Source organism: Salvelinus fontinalis, chromosome 23, assembly GCF_029448725.1.
Source record: "Salvelinus fontinalis isolate EN_2023a chromosome 23, ASM2944872v1, whole genome shotgun sequence".
NCBI classification, from domain to species: Eukaryota; Metazoa; Chordata; class Actinopteri; order Salmoniformes; family Salmonidae; genus Salvelinus; species Salvelinus fontinalis.
In genome coordinates this window covers 38,837,167-38,856,660 of record NC_074687.1, presented here as the reverse complement: position 1 = coordinate 38,856,660, position 19,494 = coordinate 38,837,167, and the positions used below count along the sequence as shown (strand labels likewise).

Below are 19,494 nucleotides of genomic sequence, written 5' to 3'. Positions count from 1 at the left end.
ATATATGTCCCCCCACTTCTAAAACCAAAGTTTCGCCCCTGATATCAATTATATAAATGTAAATAAAAATCGATAGAAAATGCCATGTATCCTCACCAAATCGCTGGCCAGAACTTGTTTCCTGTTGTTGCCATTGTAATCACAGTAGTCAATAAAATCCAGGTAGGCATCAGCGAAGTAGAGCAGATTGTTGGGATAGTCAATGGTTAGCCCATTGGGCCAGTACAGTTTGTTGCTTATGATGGTTGTCCTCATCTTCCCATCCATGCTGGCCTTCTCAATGCGAGGGTTCCTCCCCCAGTCTGTCCAGAACATGAGGTGAGCACTGCACAATAGATCAACTGTTATAGTTACAGTCAATTACATTTGTATTATTGTAATTCAAATGTGTCCTCTTCTCTGCCAGTATGTATGTCCACTGTAGATGAGCCTCACCTGTCCCTTGGGTCCAGCACCAGGGCTCTGGGATTGGTCACGTTCTCACTGACCAACACAGTCCTGTGGGTGCCGTCCAGTTTGGACACCTCGATGGTCTCCAGAACATAGTCAGTCCAGTAGAGGTTCCTGCCCACCCAGTCCACTGCCAGACTCTCTGTCACTGTCACTCCACTGTCAAAAACCTGTCAAATCAAAACACAGGTTTAAGTGATTGGAGGTCATTACCCTGAGTAGAGAATGTTTGTGAGAAATGGAAGGACAAGCAGTAATCAGTACTCACCACGGCCCTGTCAGAGCCATTTTTGTGAGCGCTCCATATTCTGTCCTGGCTGGTGTCAGACCAGTACACACGGTCAGTCACTGAGTCAAAGTCCAGTGCCACGATATTTCGCCCATCCCGGACCAGCGAGCGGACCACATTGGGCTGAGTGGTTATGTCGTCGGACACAATCTGATTTCGGCTGGCAACTAACAGGAAAGCCTCACGTGAACCTGTGAACAGAAACCATCCTCTTCACACCCGTGCCTTCTAATTCAAATAAGACTACTCATCAGCTATAGAACATTCTACAGAGGACTTCCCAAACTTCAAAACACGATAGACAGAGTTACTCAGATATCCACAGCATGGGATCAATGCAGCTTTGTTGAGAATAATGGCGAATTGAATTACAGGGCTTTTTAGCAGGATATCTGTGATGGGCTCATGTCAGGTGCACTACTCATAAACAAGCCATTTGTTGCTGATTATGTCCTAATTACCTAAAGAGAGAGTCAGTGAGTGGCATATATGTTATTCGTCTTATCTGGGGAAATCAGAGCAGAATGGGAAGAGAATGGAGAAGAGTGAGTCTGTCCGCCCGGTGGTCTGAGACCAAATACCGGCTCCATTTAGATCATTCCTGTCCTATCCTGTCCAGCCACTGGAAGACGGTTTATTTAGACGGTCTGTTTGGGCCAATCAAATGTACTGTATCTCTGTCTGTCATCTGGAAGACTGGACTTTATCCACAGACGGAAGATGTGTCTCATATTTAGAAATTAGGCCAACTATGTTTAGAGGAAACATAATTGAGTATGTTGTGGACCAAATGGATTGGTGAAATAAAATGCCTTTGTATCCAAATGTAAGTGAGTAAAAGTTTATAAGAGCTTAAGATTATAGTGTGGCAGATGCAAATTCCCTTCAAATACTCTACGGTTAACCACACACACACACACACACACACACACACACACACACACACACACACACACACACACACACACACACACACACACACACACACACACACACACACACACACACACACACACACACACACACACACACACAACACAACACAACACACACACACACAAACCGTCTTGCTCCTTACCTGAGACCTTGCATGTGTGTTGGTCAGCCTCCAGAGTGTATCCATCTGAGCAGTGACAGCGGAAGGAGCCTCTCTCGTTGAAGCAGTGCTGACTACACAGCCCAGGGGGGTTACACTCATTCAGGTCATCACACGTCTTCCAGTCATTACTCAGCTGGTAACCCAGGGGACATGTGCACTGGGCCCCAAACGGATCCTGGATGCAGCCGTGGGTACAACCAGCGTTGTTGTCTGTGCAGCTCTCCTGATCTAGGAGGGTAAAAAGAGGAGTGTGTCAATAGCTGTCATTCTTAAAAACAGACGGTAAGAAAATGAAACACCTTGGTAACATACGTAACAAGCAATGTGGATAAATTAATCAAATGTATGAAGGCAATGCATCTACTATAGCTAGCTGCTCAACGAATCACAGTGCTGCAAATAGAGCATCAACACAGCACCTCAGAAAATATCTATAGACTTTCTATTTTGTATCAAATTATAAAAATGTTACATTTTGAAACACATTTTCTACATTTGTAACTACAGACAATCATTTAATTCTATCCTCCAATTGTGTTTTGCAACACTATACCCATATTCAGAGGGTTAGTGTGGATAGCAGGTTTGGGATGAATCAAAGCTACACACGTGAGGTTTAACCAATGATTGAGGTTGTTCCTACCTGGCAAGGGCTCGTCTGAAAGCAGTGAGGACGGCAGGAAAGGAAAATCATAGATCACTTTTAAGTTATTACAGATCAAATCAACACATGCATGATTTGAACAAAGATTCCAAGCATAACAAAAATTCCTCACAAACATTAAAACACTCTATTGGTTGTGACCGGGAATGCTGTGAAAAATGTGTCTAGATTTCAAGTGACCAGTGAACCTAGAAAATGACAAAAAGAAAATGTACAAAGAGTGACTTTCGTAACGACACTATTAGAATGCTGGCCCAAAAAGCAGAGAAGCAGAGATGGTGACTTACTGCAGAGCGGGGACTCGTCCGCACCATTGGGACAGTCAGGGTTGTTGTCACACACCCTGCTGATGTTGACACACACACTGTGGCCCGGGCACTGCCACTGCCAGCTGGGGCAGCGGAAAGGTGGCGTGGGGCAGTCTCTCTCGTCACTCATGTCCCTACAGTCGTTGTCCCCGTCGCAGAGCCACCTGCGGTACACACAGTTGCCGTTGTCACAGCGGAACAGGGAGGTGGGGCAGGTGCGGGGGGGGCAGACGTGGTGCTCGTCTGAGCCGTCCTCACAGTCCGGGTGACCGTCACACTCCCAGGTAGAGGGGATACAGCTGCCGTCTGACTGGCACTGGAACTCACTCTCATGGTGGCACATCCCTGGGGGTCTGGTGGCTGGGCACAGCAGGAGAAGGCAAGGTCAGACAGTGTCGTGAAGTGTGGCTGAAGCTCAGGAGGAAGCCACAACAGAACCTCTGTGATGACGTCACCTCATTAAGAGTATTGGTCAAACTGCTGTGCTCCAGGACCAGTTGGTCGATCAACTCTGCATAGCAACTGATCATTACATTTTATTGTGACTCAAAACAACGAGGTTGTATACTTACGACAGCCATTGAATCTGTACTCTGTATTAAAACACACCATTTCTGAAACATTTTAAACGACTCATTTTGTTTTTGCAACATCCCATATTCAGAGGGTTAGTGTGGATGGCAGGTTTGGGATGAATGACAGATAAAAGCGTGAGGTTTTACCAATGATTGAGGTTGTTTCTACCTGTTAAGGGCTCGCGATCGTCTGAAAGCAGTGAGAAAGGCAAGAAAAAAAATACATAAACTGGTCATCCTATACTGAACAAAAATATAAATGCAACATGCAAAAATGTCAACGATACAGTTACAGTTCATATAAGGAAATCAGTCAATTGAAATAAATTCATTGGGCCCTAATCTACAGATTTCACATGACTGGGAAGGGGCACAGCCATGGGTGAGCCTGGGAGGGCATTTGCCCACCCACTTGGGAGCCAGGCACACCCACTGGGAAGCCAGGCTTAGCCAATCAGAATGAGTTTTTCCCCACAAAAGGGCTTTTTTACAGACAGAAATACTCCTCAGTTTCATCAGCTGCCGGGTGGCTGGTCTCAGACGATCCCGCAGGTGAAGAAGCCGGATGTGTAGGTCCTGGGCTGGCGCGGTTACACGTGGTCTGCAGTTGTGAGGCCGGTTGGACGTACTGCCAAATTCTCTAAAATGACGTTGGAGGCGGCTTATGGTAGATAAATTAACATTAAATTCTTTGGCAACAGCTCTGGTGGACATTCCTACAGTCAGCATGCCAATTGCACACACAAAACTTGAGACATCTGTGGCATTGTATTGTATGACAAAACTGCACCTTTCAGAGTGGCCTTTTATTGTCCCCAGCACAAGGTGCACCTGTGTAATGATCATGCTGTTTAATCCGCTTATTGATATGCCACACCTGTCAGGTGGATTGATTGTCTTGGCAGGAGAAATGCTCGCCAATAGGGATGTAAACAAATTTGTGCACAAAAATTGGAGAGAAATAAGCTTTTTGTGCGTATGGAAAATGTCTGGGATCTTTTATTGTAACTCATAAAACATGGGACCAACCCTTTCCATGGTGCGTTTATATTTTTGTTCAGTGTATTTTCTTGTGACCCAAAACAAAGAGGTTGAATACTTACGACAGCCAGACTCATCTGAGCGATCACTACAGTCAAAGACCCCATCACAGCGATAGTAGGAGTTGATACACTGATGTCCATTGGAACACTTGAACTCATAGAGAGTGCAGTTGTAAACTGAAAAAACAACAGCATAGTGTGCTTAGGCTGAGATATTGCAAACAGTGTGGATGGAGCATGCGGTTCAGAACATGCAAAGTCATTGTGAGTACTGTATAATACACATGTGTAACAGCTTAACTTTAGTCCGTCCCCTCGCCCCGACCCGGGCACGAACCAGGGACCCTCTGCACACATCAACAGTCACCCACGAAGCATCGTTACCCATCGCTCCACAAAAGCTGCGGCCCTTGCAGAGCAAGGGGAACCACTACTTCAAGGTCTCAAAGCGAGTGACGTCACCGATTGAAACGCTATTAGCGCGCACCACCGCTAACTAGCTAGCCATTTCACATCGGTTACACATGGAATGAGATCAATGGCATAAGAGGCAATATCAAATGCGTGTTTTGATTCAGTTGACTTGAAATGATGTGCCACTTGTTGTTGGTGCTTTCTAGCTGTGTTAGTTCCTAAATACAGTACAGTGTTGAGAGGTATACAGAGACACTCACTGCAGCCCTGTTCATCAGCCCCATCCATACAGTCTCTGTCACCGTCACACACATAGCTGGGGCCTATACAGCGGTGGTCTGGGCACTGGAACTGTTCCGGGTGGCATGTACCACTGAGGTCTGCCAACACAGAGAGACCAATGAAGCTAACAGTTAGATCCCAAAAAGACACTCAACAACAGAGGAATTACTCCTACAGTAAATGTGTAGAAATAAAAGTGATCCTTGACTAGGAGACTCACTGCAGTTGGCCTCGTCGGAGCTGTCCCCACAGTCGTTGTCTGTGTCACACACCCAGGTGTGTGGGATGCAGCGGTGGTTGGCACAGGTGAACTGGTTGGCCGGGCAGGGGCCAGGGTTCTGGGTGGGGCAGTCCCGCTCATCACTGCTGTCGAAGCAGTCGTTGTGCCCGTCGCAGTGCCAACCACTGGGCACACATTGCTGGTTGGCACAGGTGAACGCCCTGGGTGAGCAGGTGGTGTCTGAGAGAGAACAGGAAGGATTAATGAAACATAAATGTTTTGCTTCTTGCTAACACTGTAACAAGCAATTTAAAGTATACTTACATCTATGTATAAGTATGTTAAACATGATTACTAATGCCCCAATAAAGTGCCTCGAGTGACATACTAACAGTTAGTATACGCCATTGAAACAGAACATAATCAATTACTATGAGCTCTTCCACAGTTGGCCTCATCACTGTTGTCATGGCAATCGTCAACACCGTCGCATCTGTAGTTCTGAGGGACACATTTTCCGTTGGTGCAGGAGAAGGAGTTGGCACCACACTGCAGCGTGGGGGGCTCGTTGGAAGGGTCCTCTACACACGTCTGCTGGTTGGGCGCCAGCTTCAAGCCATACGGACAGCCACACACCCTCTGGGAGTCCGGCGCCGGGAAGCAGAAATGACTGCAGTCTCCATTAGGGTTAGTAATCCTATTGCAGAAGTTGGAACCTGAGAGGGGTAGCAAAGGATATCATTAATGAGTACAGTGATGGCCACATAGCTATCCTCCATAACTTAAACACTGCAAGCAGGGAAAGCAATGAAAGAGGTGCTCACCGGTCTGGGAGTCGGAGTTGAAAGATTTGACGTGCATGATGTGGCTGATTCCCCTCCTGATGATGACCATCTCTCCCCCGTCAGTCTTGCGCACACGCACGATCCCACCCAGGCGCCAGTCAGTGAAATATGCATAACCTGGATGGGCCGAGCAGGAATGCTCATGAAAGTGAGACCCAGCGTTGAGAATATCAGGGCACGACCTACGACATTAGCTATTCTGTCTCTCATCACCAGTGAACTAATGTTTGAGATGACACGGTAATTGCCAATTCTAATGATCATTAATCGAGCATGTTTGACAAGTAGCAATGACATTTTAACGGTGAAAGCGTTTATACAATAACAAGGTAGCGTTACCTACAATTGATGGAATAGTGATGCATACCGTTCCCTATGCAAATTGAATTCATGAGAAATTTGAAGATTTAGTCACCTCCAAAGATGGTGAGACCAAAAGGATGTGAGATCTGAGTGATGCGGTCCAGAGACAGCCTGTTCCGTCCATCAAAGGTGCTGTGCTCGATCTTATCAAAGAAGGCATCCACCCAGTACAGGCGCATGGAGCTGGGGGGAGACAGGACCAGTGGAACAGTCAGACATTATTAAACACTGTTGCACAAACATATTGTCAGGAGGAGGATTAGTGAAGATCCTTCTGATAAGACGCTTAATGGGATCTTAGATGGGTGAACAAAAACACGACGTCAACTTATCACACATTATCGCACAATGTTGCAATGTAGTGACAAAGTCAATCCTAAGGATCTAATTTGTTATTCATTAAATTGCTATCTGTTTTCTTGACCGAGTTTTACTGGAAGAGGAAGAATGTCGTATTTTGAGGCCATTCCTCTGAGACCTCTGGCTCACCTCCAGTCGATAGCCAGGCCGTTGGGCCAGCCAAGAGTAGTGTTAACAATCGACAGGGCATGTGACCCATCACACCAGGCCCTCATAATCTTCGCTGGACGATACCAGTCGGTCCAGAAAATATACCTGCCAAATAAAACATACACATTAACCAACACTCACACTTATATGGGACAATATTATAGTGTCTGTTTCACCTCAACCGAAGTAGACTCTGGCTTTAGGACCACTTCAAAATCTTCTATGAACTGAGAACTATAGACAGTTTATTTGAGAGCGCCACAGAGTTTTTCCATTTAAGCTAAGATCTTAGTGTCCACTACAATACTGGCCTTCCTGCATCACTAATCTAGGCTATTGGACCTAGAGGCCTTATGATTTTGTAGCTATTGGAAAAGTCCCACGAGCACTAAATAAAGACTGCTTTTATCAGGTTTGGGGTTTAAAGTGTGAACAATCTATGAATGAGCCGGTACCTCTCGCATTATGCTAGGTGTGACTAGACATAAGTGCTCAGTTTGCTAATGCTTTTTCATGTTCTTAATTGGCAGGGATCCAGGATGAAAACATGGGCCTCTGAGACCTGCTGGTTCTGGCTAATGCCCTCACTAAATTGTGCTTGTCCAGGAATATTTCGCCTACTTGACCGATTTCTCACACTATCTTTGTTTCCTTTTGACTTCCTATGGTGCTTTAAATTAATCTAAAGTAAATATAATCTCATTATCATTTATATTAATGAATTGAATAGAATCAAACATTTCAATTAGGATATTATTCTGTAAAAAGCATGCATTACTCGGTAAAGTCAACAATCTTCATGCATCAACAAGGTACAGAACCCTATCATATCTGCTATATATCCCTCCCTCTCTCATTTTTGTTGCCACAGTCAGGCTGGAAGTGGAACCAAACCTCTCTCCCTGACCCCTCCTCCTTAATCCCAGCCCAGCTGTATTTACCCAATCACAGGGTGCACCACGATGGACCTTGGGTTGTTCAGGTTGCGTATGATGGCTCTCCTGGACTGATCGGCCAGCTTCATGACTGAAATACTCCTGTAGCGCGGGTCTGTCCAGTAGAGGTTCTTTGAAATCCAGTCGTAAGCCAAGTCCTCCACGCCGTCCACTCTATTGGCAGCTAGCACCTCTCTGCCTGTGCAGATCAAAGCGGTGACACAGCCATTTAGTACAGAGATGAAAGAGGAACACATTTAAGTAAATAGACTGTCAGCTTGCATTTGACCTATGTAGACCTGACAGAGAAAACTAGGGCTGGTCAACCCTATGTTGCAAGAACAACAAACACTGATCAGAGCAGTTTGTGGTTTCATTTTATCCTGAAATGCCTTTCTTCATGGATTTATCACATAAGTAACTTATTTTACAGGGCTATTGAGTCGTAAATTGGAAGATAAATTTAGTTTAATTCCAAAATGCTATATATACATTTTCAGAAATGTTGGTGAATTAGCTTTTATTGTTTAAAGAAATTATGAAAGAGATTTGTGTATTTTTACACTATCTAATCATGGCATGGTGTTGTTCAATGACAGACATGTATTTGTTTAAAATCTATCAATTGATGGTTTCATTTCAGAGAGACAAATAATCATGTTTTTTTGCTAAATGCTATATATCCGCCTCGTTCAGAGAAATAAGTAGTACTGCTAGGTTTTACACAGTCAAATGTAACGAAAACTATATTTTTTATAAAGAAATATACAAATGATACAATATTTTTCAATTAAGTAATATGAGATCTGCATGTAAAACTTTAGAAATTGACATTTTAGTCATGTAGATGGTCTAATCCAGAGCGACTTAAGTAAGTACATTCATCTTAAAACGGCTTGGAGAGACAAACACATAGCACAGTCAAATGTACAGGATATAAACTTTCCATTCCAGCTGAACAATGGATATATAGTGTTTAGAAAAAAATCAAAAAATCTTACAAACACATGAAGGTACCCATAAGCAATAATTTCTGATGAATAAACACAAATGTGAAAAATTGGTGGCTATAGCGTTTTGGAAATAAACTCTTCAAATATCGAAGCTTCTACATCTTTTAGTAATTATGTGCTCAGTGTTTGTTTTATCACATTCTGGAGCCTGATTTTGAGCTGTTACGTGATAGTTTCAATGCTGTCCATGCTCCTGTCCACTCCCTACCTCCCTCTCTACCTCTACCTCCCTTCTTCCTTCCCTCCCTCCCCCATTGCACTGCCCGGCTCCATAAGGCACTCCTCTAACTGACGTGGTATAAGCTCGGCTGGATCACATGCTTGAGCTCTCTGCTTGAAAGGATATTATGTAGGGTTGTAAATATGGTTAAAAAATATATATATAAAAAAATATTTCCATGATAGTAAATGAAAAGTATTTCTTCACATTCTAATAAATGGAGAAAAAAACACTCAGTGATTATGAACTACAAACTCAGCAATAAAACAATATTTAACATAAATATTTCACTATTTAATTCTACATACATCGAGTCATCAATCCAACCAAATAAAATGTAGGATGCTCTCACCGGTGCCGTCCACTTTCTGTTTGTAGATGATGTCTTTAGCCGTGTCTGAGAAGAAGATAGCATTGTCTTCTGCGCTGAAGTCCACCCCAACGAAATAGGAGGGTGTTCCAGTGATAGGGAGGATAACATCCTCCTGAGAGGACAGGTTGAAGGGGATGCCTCGGACAGCCAGCTGGCTGGAGAAGAGCAGGAACTGCCGCACCACTGGAGAGAGAGAGAAGAAGACATCCACCATAAACCTCCAGATAACACATCCTATGTCACACCACATTGGCACTCACAGTATAAAGAGCACATATAAAGGACACAGGACAGTAAAGTGTCAGGACAAAGTCCAACGTAAATAGGGAAAAAGCTAAACGTGGTTTGTGTGTTGGCCTTACCAACACATCTCTTGCCATCAGCCTGCAGGTCGTAGCCCATGCGACACCTGCAGCGGTAGCCCAGCCCTTGGTTGTCTGACCTGTGGCTTAGAATACAGATCTGCTCACAGCCGCCCCTGTCTGCCCCGCAAGGGTTCGACACTGTAAACACAACACAACACGCATACGCTCAGTCACTGACAGAACATACAGAGGTGGGACAGATCAGTGGAGTATTTATAGCAGTGACATGCTTACCATTTGGTTGTCTTAGTTGGTGTACCACTTGCACTCCATGTGGGGTCTGAGATGTAGTGTAGACCACCTGAGGGTTAGTGTCACTGAACTTGTTGGCTTTCATCACGGCCATCTTGGTCCAGTCAGTGAAATACACAATGTGCTCAAACATACTGATGCCAAAGGGGTGAGGAATCACAGCACCTCCATGAACCACTGTTTTCCTGAAAGGGGGATTATAAAACAAGGCTATATCCATCCCATTTTGACAGAGATCTGCATTGTTTTGTGTTCTTACATATGGTCTTCAGACATTTGGCCAAACAATATCTCATTTGAGCTCTTTCGTAGGGAAAATATCTGGTATGCTTACCTATGAAGCCCATCATATGTGGTGGTTTCAATATAGTCGTAGCGGCTATCAACCCAGTAGACCCGCTTGGCATCAATATCCAGTGTGATCCCTGCTGGCCAGCCCAATTTAGTCCTGATGATCCCATAGCGATTGGTACCATCCATGTATGCCCGCTCCAAACCTGGCTCTCCATTCACAGAGTCCCAGTCTGAGAAGAACAGGAACCTGTGAATAAATGTATTTTGGTTTAGTTAGGTACAGGTTACCAGTACAGTAGGTTGCTATGTACTGGATGTAATATAGGACATTGGTAAACTGGATTTCAAGCAGCGAAGTTATTCATCCATCTAGCCATAAAACGACCTGGTAGTCTTAAACAAATCTACTTTGAAACAAAATTATACACCTCACACACATGGTTATGGTCTTAAAAAAGAAGACACCTGTAGCATGTCAGATATACAGTTGAAATCTATTACATTTTGAGTTTGCATCCCACTATTACACTTTATGTATAGTTGAAGTCGGAAGTTTACATACACTTTGCAAAAGTTTACAAAACTTGTTTTTCAACCAATCCACACATTTCTTGTGAACAAACTATAGTTTTGGCAAGTCGGTTAGAACATTTACTTTGTGCATGACACAAGTAATTTTTTCAACAATTGTTTACAGACAGATTATTTCACATTTAATTCACTGTATCACAATTCCAGTGGGTCAGAAGTTTACATACACTAAGTTGACTGTGCCTTCAGAAGCTTCTGATAGGCTAATTGACATAATTTGAGGCAATTGGAGGTGTACCTTCAAACTCAGTGCCTCTTTGCTTGACATCTAGGGAAAATCTAAAGAAATCATCCAAGACTTCAGAAAAAAATGAAGACCTCCACAAGTCTGGTTCATCCTTGGGAGCAATTTCCAAATGCCTGAAGGTACCACGTTCATCTGTTCAATAGTGCGCAAGTATAAACACCATGGGACCACGCAACCGTCATATTGCTCAGGAAGGAGACGCATTCTGTCTCCTAGAGATGAACGTACTTTGGTACGAAAAGTGCAAATCAATCCCAGAAAAACAGCAAAGGACCTTGTGAAGATGCTGGAGGAAACGGGTACAAAAGTATCTATATCCACAGTAAAACAAGTCCTATATCAACATAACCTGAAAGGCTGCTCAGCAAGGAAGAAGCCACTGCTCCAAAACCGCCATAAAAAAGCCAGACTACGGTTTGCCACTGCACATGGGCACAAAGATCACAACTTTTGTTTTTTGAGAAATGTCCTCTGGTCTGATGAAACAAAAATACAACTGTTTGGCCATAGTGACCATCGTTATGTTTGGAGGAAAAAGGGGGAGTCTTGCAAGCCGAAAAACACCATCCCAACCGTGAAGCACTGGGGTGACAGCATCATGTTGTAGGGGTGCTTTGCTGCAGGAGGGACTGGTACACTTCACAAAAGAGATGACATCATGAGGAAAAGAAAATGATGTGGATATATTGAAGCAACATCTCAAGACATCAGTCAGGAAATTAAAGCTTGGTCACAAATGGGTCTTCCAAATGAACAATGACCCCAAGCATACTTCCAAATTTGGACAACAAAGTCAAGGTATTGAAGTGGTCATCACAAAGCCTGACCTCAATCCCATAGAAAATGTGTGGGCAGAACTGAAAAAACATGTGCGAGCAAGGAGGCCTACAAACCTGACTCAGTTACACCAGCTCTGTCATGAGGAATTGGCCAAAATTCGCCCAACTTATTGTGGGAAGCTTGTGGAAGGCTACCCAAAACATTTAACCCAAGTTAAACAATTTAAAGGCAATGCTACCAAATACTAATTGAGTGTATGTAAACTTCTGACCCACTGGGAATGTGATGAAAGAAATAAAAGCTGAAATAAATAATTCTCTCTATTATTATTCTGACATTTCACATTCTTAAAATAAAGTGGTGATCATAACTGACCTAAGACAGGGACTTTTTACTCGGATTAAATGTTAGGAATTGTGAAAAACGGAGTTTAAATGTATTTGGCTAAAGTGTACGTAAACTTCTGACTTCAACTGTATATCACAGAAAAGTGAAATATAACAAAACTGCTGGACATAGAAACACAGAATTTTCAGCGGCTTTAAAAGAATTATGTTTATTAATTATGAAATTACAAAAAATATTACTAACATTCCACACATGAGGCCACTAGGTATTTGACTGCAGGAAAGGCCTACCAAAAAAGAGACACAAAGCAGGTTTCCTTTTTTAATTGAATCTGAAACAGATACTCCTCTACCGTCTTTGTCTCTGGGTCTACAGGTGGGCCAGCCCTAAATCCCACCGAGGTAGAAGAAGTGTCTACATTTATTATCACTTCCTAATTTACCTGGAGCCACTTGGCCCAGTCTCCCCTCTCGAACAGTACTATTGGATTACAATGAGGCTCATCACTTTTAATACTGCTCACTAATCCCCCAGGACAATCTTCTAACCTCTCACCCTTATTACTTCCTACCGGTGCAGCATGAGAGAGAGACGGCGAGATAGAGGGATGGAGGGATGGAGGATGGGGAGGTCCCCTTTACTCACCCCACAGTTGGGTCCACGGCCAGCCCTCTTGGGTTTCCCAGATTCTCTGCGATCAGCGTCACCCGGTTTGTCCCGTCAAAATCCACCATGTCAATCCGGTTGACGCTTGCTTCCACCATATACAGTTTATTGTTCACCCAGTCCACGGCCAGGTTCTCAGGGTAGTCAACTGATACATTTAAAACCACCTGCATATTGGAACCGTCCATACTCACCGAAAAAACCTGCCCACAAAAGAAATGATTGTTTTTAAGAGATTAGCCTTTTTGGTGGTTATGGCTCCAGAAAGACATGGAGATATAAAAAAAGAGACATACCGAGAAACAGAGATGGGATATGTCACCACAATACCCATAAAATTAGAAGGAAATTACTATTATTAAGGCTGGGTTTTGGTTGCTTGTCTGACTTCCATCTTGTCTGTTTAGTAGCATTCTAGTAGCATATCTGGCATTACTCATCTCGTATGTATATACTGTTTTCTATACTATTCTACGATATCTCATTCACTTAATAATGTTTACATACATTATCTTGCATTACTCATCTTGCATGTACACTGCTCAAAAAAATAAAGGGAACACTTAAACAATGCAATGTAACTCCAAGTCAATCACACTTCTGTGAAATCAAACTGTCCACTTAGGAAGCAACACTGATTGACAATAAATTTCACATGCTGTTGTGCAAATGGAATAGACAAAAGGTGGAAATTATAGGCAATTAGCAAGACACCCCCAAAAAAGGTGTATATACCGACATCGCTCGTCCATATGTATATAGTCTTAGTTCATTCCTACTTAGATTTGTGTGTATTGGGTATATATTGTGTAATTTGTTAGATATTAGTTGTTAGATATTTCAGGGAAGTTAGGAACCAATATACACAGTGAGTTAGGAAAGCAAAGGCTAGCTTTTTCAAACAGAAATTTGCATCCTCTAGCACAAATTCCAAAAAGTATTTTAAAGTCCATGGAGAATAAGAGCACTTTTTACCAGCTGCCCACTGCACTGAGGCAAGGAAACACTGTTACCACCGATAAATCTACGATAATCAATAAAAAAAATATATATTTTATTTTACCCCTTTTTTCACCCCAATTACGTGGTATCCAATTGGTAGTAATTACAGTCTTGTCTCATCGCTGCAACTCCCGTACGGACTCAGGAGAGGCGAAGGTCGAGAGCCATGCGTCCTCCGAAACACAACCCAACCAAGCCACACTGCTTCTTGACACAATGCACATCCAACCGGGAAGCGACCTGGTCAGCGTGCACTGCACCCGGCCCGCCACAGGAGTCGCTAGTGAGCGATGAGACAAGGATATCCTTGCCGGCCAAACCCTCCCCTGCGATGCAGTGCCTTAGACCACTGCGCCACCCGGGAGGCCGATAATTGAGAATTTCAATAAGCATTTTTCTACGGCTGGCCACGCTTTCCACCTGGCTACTCCTACCCAGGTCAACAGCTCTGCACCCCCCACAGCAACTTGCCCAAACCTCCCCCATTTCTCCTTCACCCCTACAAATCAGCCGGGCTATTACTAGCCTGTTCAACCTCTCTTATGTATCATCTGAGATCCCTAAAGATTGGAAAGCTGCCGCGGTCATCCCCCTCTTCAAAGGGGGAGACACTCTAGATCCAAACTGCTACAGACCTATTTCTATCCTACCCTGCCTACCCTGCCCAAGTTAACAAACATTCTGACGACACCATTCTGTATACTTCTGGCCCTTCTTTGGACACTTTGTTAACAAACCTCCAGACGAGCTTCAATGCCATACAACACTCCTTCCATGGCCTCCAACTGCTCCTAAATGCAATCGCTGCCCTCACCCGCCTGCCTCACTACTCTGGACGGTTCTGACTTAGAATATGTGGACAACTACAAATACCTAGGTGTCTGGTTAGACTGTAAACTCTCCTTCCAGACTCACGTTATTAAGCATTACCAATCCAAAATTAAATCTAGAATCGGCTTCCTATTTCGCAACAAAGCATCCTTCACTCATGCTGCCAAACATACCCTCGTAAAACTGACTATCCTACCGATCCTTGGGCGATGTAATTTACAAAATAGCCTCCAACACTCTACTCAGCAAATTGGATGTAGTCTATCACAGTGCCATCCGTTTTGTCAACAAAGCCCCATATAATACCCACCACTGCGACCTGTATGCTCTCGTTGGCTGACCCTCGCTTTATATTCGTCGCCAAACCCACTGGCTCCAGGTCATCTATAAATCTTTGCTCGGTAAAGCCCCGCCTTATCTCAGATCACTGGTCACCATAGCAGCACCCACCCGTAGCACATGCTCCAGCTGGTATATTTCACTGGTCATCCCCAAAGCCAACTCCTCCTTTGGCCGCCTTTCCTTCCAGTTCTCTGCTGCCAATGACTGGAACGAATTGCAAAAATCATTGAAAGTGGAGACTCATATCTCCCTCACTTACTTTAAGCATCAGCTGTCAGAGCAGCTTACCGATCATTGCACCTGTACACAGCCCATCTGTAAATAGCCCACCCAACTACCTCATCCCCATATTGTTATTTTTTTTGTTCCTTTGCACCCCAGTATCTCTACTTGCAGATTCATATTCTGCACATCTATCACTCTAGTGTTTACCTTCACTAGGGTAGGGGGCAGCGTTGGGAATTTTGGATGAAAAGCATGCCCAAATTAAACTGCCTGCTACTCAGCCATAAAAGCTAGAATATGCATATAATTCGTTTATTTGGATAGAAAACACTCTGAAGTTTCTAAAACTGTTTGAATTATGTCTGTGAGTATAACAGAATAATATTTGGACATAAATGATGGACATTATCGAACAAAACAAACATTTATTGTGGAACTGGGATTCCTGGGAGTGCATTCTGATGACGATCATCAAAGGTAAGTGAATAATTATAATGCTATTTCTGACTTCTGTTGACTACACAACATGGCGGATATCTGTTTGGGTTGTTTTGGTCTCTGAGCGCTGTACTCAGATTATTGCATGGTGTGCTTTTTCCGTAAAGTTTTTTTGAAATCTGACACAGCGGTTGCATTAATCTGGCACAGCGGTTGCATAACAGTTATATCTTTTAGCAATGTTTATTATGAGTATTTTTGTAAATTGTGGCTCTCTGCAAAATCACCAGATGTTTTGGAACTACTGAACATAACGCGCCAATGTAAACTCAGATTTTTGGATATGAATATGAACTTTACCGAACAAAACATACATGTATTGTGTAACATGAAGTCCTATGAGTGTCATCTGATGAAGATCATCAAAGGTTAGTAATTAATTGTATCTCTATTTCTGCTTTTTGTGACTCCTCTCTTTGGCTGGAAAAATGGCTGACTTGGCTCTGACCTAACATAATCGTTTGGTGTGCTTTCGTCGTAAAGCCTTTTTGAAATCGGACACTGTGGCTGGATTTACAACAAGTGCATCTTTAAAATGGTGTAAAATACTTGTATGTCTGAGGAATTTTAATTATGGGATTTCTGTTGTTTTGAATTTGGTGCCCTGCAGTTTCACTGGCTGTTGACGACGTGTCCCACATACCCTAGTGAGGTTAATTGCTAAATTGTAATTATTTCGCCACTATGGCGAAGCTGCATACTGGATCCTATTCCTACTAAACTGCTGAAAGAGCTGCTTCCTGTGCTTGGCCCTCCTATGTTGAACATAATAAACAGCTCTCTATCCACTGGATGTGTACCAAACTCACTAAAAGTGGCAGTGATAAAGCCTCTCTTAAAAAAGCCAAACCTTGACCCGGAAAATATAAAAAACTATCGGCCTATATCGAATCTTCCATTCCTCTCAAAAATTTTAGAAAAAGCTGTTGCGCAGCAACTCACTGCCTCTCTGAAGACAAACAATGTATACGAAATGCTTCAGTCTGGTTTTAGACCCCATCATAGCACTGAGACTGCACTTGTGAAGGTGGTAAATGACCTTTTGGTGGCGTCAGACCGAGGCTCTGCATCTGTCCTCGTGCTACTAGACCTTAGTGCTGCCTTTGACACCATCGATCACCACATTCTTTTGGAGAGACTGGAAACCCAAATTGGTCTACACGGACCAGTTCTGGCCTGGTTTAGATCTTACCTGTCGGAAAGATATCAGTTTGTCTCTGTGAATGGTTTGTCCTCTGACAAATCAACTGTGCATTTCGGTGTTCCTCGAGGTTCCGTTTTAGGACCACTATTGTTTTCACTATATATTTTACCTCTTGGGGATGTTATTCGAAAACATAATGTTAACTTTCACTGCTATGCGGATGACACACAGCTGTACATTTCAATGAAACATGGTGAAGCCCCAAAATTGCCCTCGCTAGAAGCCTGTGTTTCAGACATAAGGAAGTGGATGGCTGAAAACTTTCTACTTTTAAACTCGGACAAAACAGAGATGCTTGTTCTAGGTCCCAAGAAACAAAGAGATCTTCTGTTAAATCTGACAATTCATCTTGATGGTTGTAAAGTCGTCTCAAATAAAACTGTGAAGGACCTCGGCGTTACTCTTGACCCTGATCTCTCTTTTGACGAACATATCAAGACTGTTTCAAGGACAGCTTTTTTCCATCTACGTAACATTGCAAAAATCAGAAATGTTCTGTCCAAAAATGATGCAGAAAAATTAATCCATGCATTTGTTACTTCTAGGTTAGACTACTGCAATGCTCTACTTTCCGGCTACCCGGATAAAGCACTAAATAAACTTCAGTTAAATGCTAAATACGGCTGCTAGAATCCTGACTAGAACCAAGAAATTTGATCATATTACTCCAGTGCTAGCTTCCCTACACTGGCTTCCTGTTAAGGCAAGGGCTGATTTCAAGGTTTTACTGTTAACCTATAAAGCGTTACATGGGCTTGCTCCTACCTATCTTTCCGAGTTGGTCCTGCCGTACATACCAATACGTACGCTACGGTCACAAGATGCAGGCCTCCTAATTGTCCCTAGAATTTCTAAGCAAACAGCGGGAGGCAGGGCTTTCTCCTATAGATCTCCATTTTTATGGAACAGTCTGCCTACCCATGTGAGAGACGCAGACTCGGTCTCAACCTTTAAGTCTTTACTGAAGACTTATCTCTTCAGTAGGTCATATGATTGAGTGTAGTCTGGCCCAGGAGTGTGAAGGTGAACGGAAAGGCTCTGGAGCAACGAACCGCCCTTGCTGTCTCTGCCTGGCCGGTTCCCCTCTCTCCACTGGGATTCTCTGCCTCTAACCCTGTTACAGGGGCTGAGTCACTGGCTTACTGGTGCTCTTTCATGCCGTCCCTGGGAGGGGTGCGTCACTTGAGTGGGTTGAGTTACTGACGTGATCTTCCTGTCTGGGTTGGCGCCCCCCCTTGGTTTGTGCTGTGGTGGAGATCTTTGTTGGCTATACTCGGCCTTGTCTCAGGATTATAAGTTGGTGGTTGATATCCCTCCAGTGGTGCGGGGGCTGTGCTTTGGCAAAGTGGGTGGGGTTATATCCTTCCTATTTGGCCCTGTCCGGGGGTATCTTCGGAAGGGGCCACAGTGTCTCCTGACCGCTCCTGTCTCAGCCTCCAGTATTTATGCTGCAGTAGTTTGTGTCGGGGGGCTGGGGTCAGTTGGTTATACCTGGAGTACTTCTCCTGTCTTATCCAGTGTCCTGTGTGAATTTAAGTATGCTTTCTCTAATTCTCTCGTTCTCTCTTTCTTTCTCTCTCTGAGAACCTGAGCCCTAGGACCATACGTCAGGACTACCGGGCATGACGACTCCCTGCTGCCCCCAGTACGCCTGGCCTTGCTTCTATTCCAGTTTCAACGGTCCTGCCTGCGGTTACGGAACCCCTACCTGTCACAGACCTGCTGTTTTCAACTCTTAATGATCGGCTATGAAAAGCCAACAGATTTATTCCTGATTATTATTTGACCATGCTTGTCATTTATGAACATTTTGAAAATCTTGGCTCTCTCTAATTTTCTCCTTCTCTCTTTCTTTCTCTCGGAGGACCTGAGCCCTGGGACCATACGTCGGGACTGCCGGGCGTGGTGGCTCCTTGCTGTCCCCAGTCCGCCTGGCCTTGCTGCTGTTCTGCCTGTGGTTATGGAACCGCCACCTGTCCCAGACCTGTTGTTTTTCAACTCTTAATGATCGGCTATGAAAAGCCAACTGAATATTATTCATGATTATTATTTGACCATGCTTGTCACTTATGAACATTTTTGAACATCTTGGCATAGTTCTGTTATAATCTCCACCCGGCACAGCCAGAAGAGGACTGGCCACCCCTCATAGCCTGGTTCCTCTCTAGGTTTCTTCCTAGGTTTTGGCCCTTCTAGGGAGTTTTTCCTAGCCACCGTGCTTCTACACCTGCATTCTAGCTGTTTGG

General features: G+C 43.8%; 1 protein-coding gene across 5 annotated transcripts in view; it reads right to left on the bottom strand.

The window, feature by feature from the left end:
* The window catches only part of LOC129821293 (low-density lipoprotein receptor-related protein 2-like), a 62,220-nt gene that overhangs the window by 26,720 nt on the left and 16,006 nt on the right, over nucleotides 1–19,494 (bottom strand). For all 5 annotated transcript variants that reach the window (XM_055878788.1, XM_055878789.1, XM_055878790.1 and 2 more), the window contains exons 10-28: nucleotides 13,126–13,349; nucleotides 10,555–10,761; nucleotides 10,203–10,405; nucleotides 9,966–10,106; nucleotides 9,583–9,786; nucleotides 8,004–8,196; nucleotides 7,042–7,167; nucleotides 6,605–6,735; nucleotides 6,169–6,306; nucleotides 5,776–6,060; nucleotides 5,345–5,584; nucleotides 5,103–5,222; nucleotides 4,489–4,605; nucleotides 2,790–3,170; nucleotides 2,482–2,496; nucleotides 1,818–2,066; nucleotides 719–930; nucleotides 436–620; nucleotides 97–325 (exon numbers count right to left, since the gene is read on the bottom strand). In XM_055878788.1, the coding sequence (XP_055734763.1) occupies nucleotides 97–325; nucleotides 436–620; nucleotides 719–930; nucleotides 1,818–2,066; nucleotides 2,482–2,496; nucleotides 2,790–3,170; nucleotides 4,489–4,605; nucleotides 5,103–5,222; nucleotides 5,345–5,584; nucleotides 5,776–6,060; nucleotides 6,169–6,306; nucleotides 6,605–6,735; nucleotides 7,042–7,167; nucleotides 8,004–8,196; nucleotides 9,583–9,786; nucleotides 9,966–10,106; nucleotides 10,203–10,405; nucleotides 10,555–10,761; nucleotides 13,126–13,349 (3,600 nt within the window). The remainder of the gene's footprint in view (nucleotides 1–96; nucleotides 326–435; nucleotides 621–718; nucleotides 931–1,817; nucleotides 2,067–2,481; nucleotides 2,497–2,789; nucleotides 3,171–4,488; nucleotides 4,606–5,102; nucleotides 5,223–5,344; nucleotides 5,585–5,775; nucleotides 6,061–6,168; nucleotides 6,307–6,604; nucleotides 6,736–7,041; nucleotides 7,168–8,003; nucleotides 8,197–9,582; nucleotides 9,787–9,965; nucleotides 10,107–10,202; nucleotides 10,406–10,554; nucleotides 10,762–13,125; nucleotides 13,350–19,494) is intronic.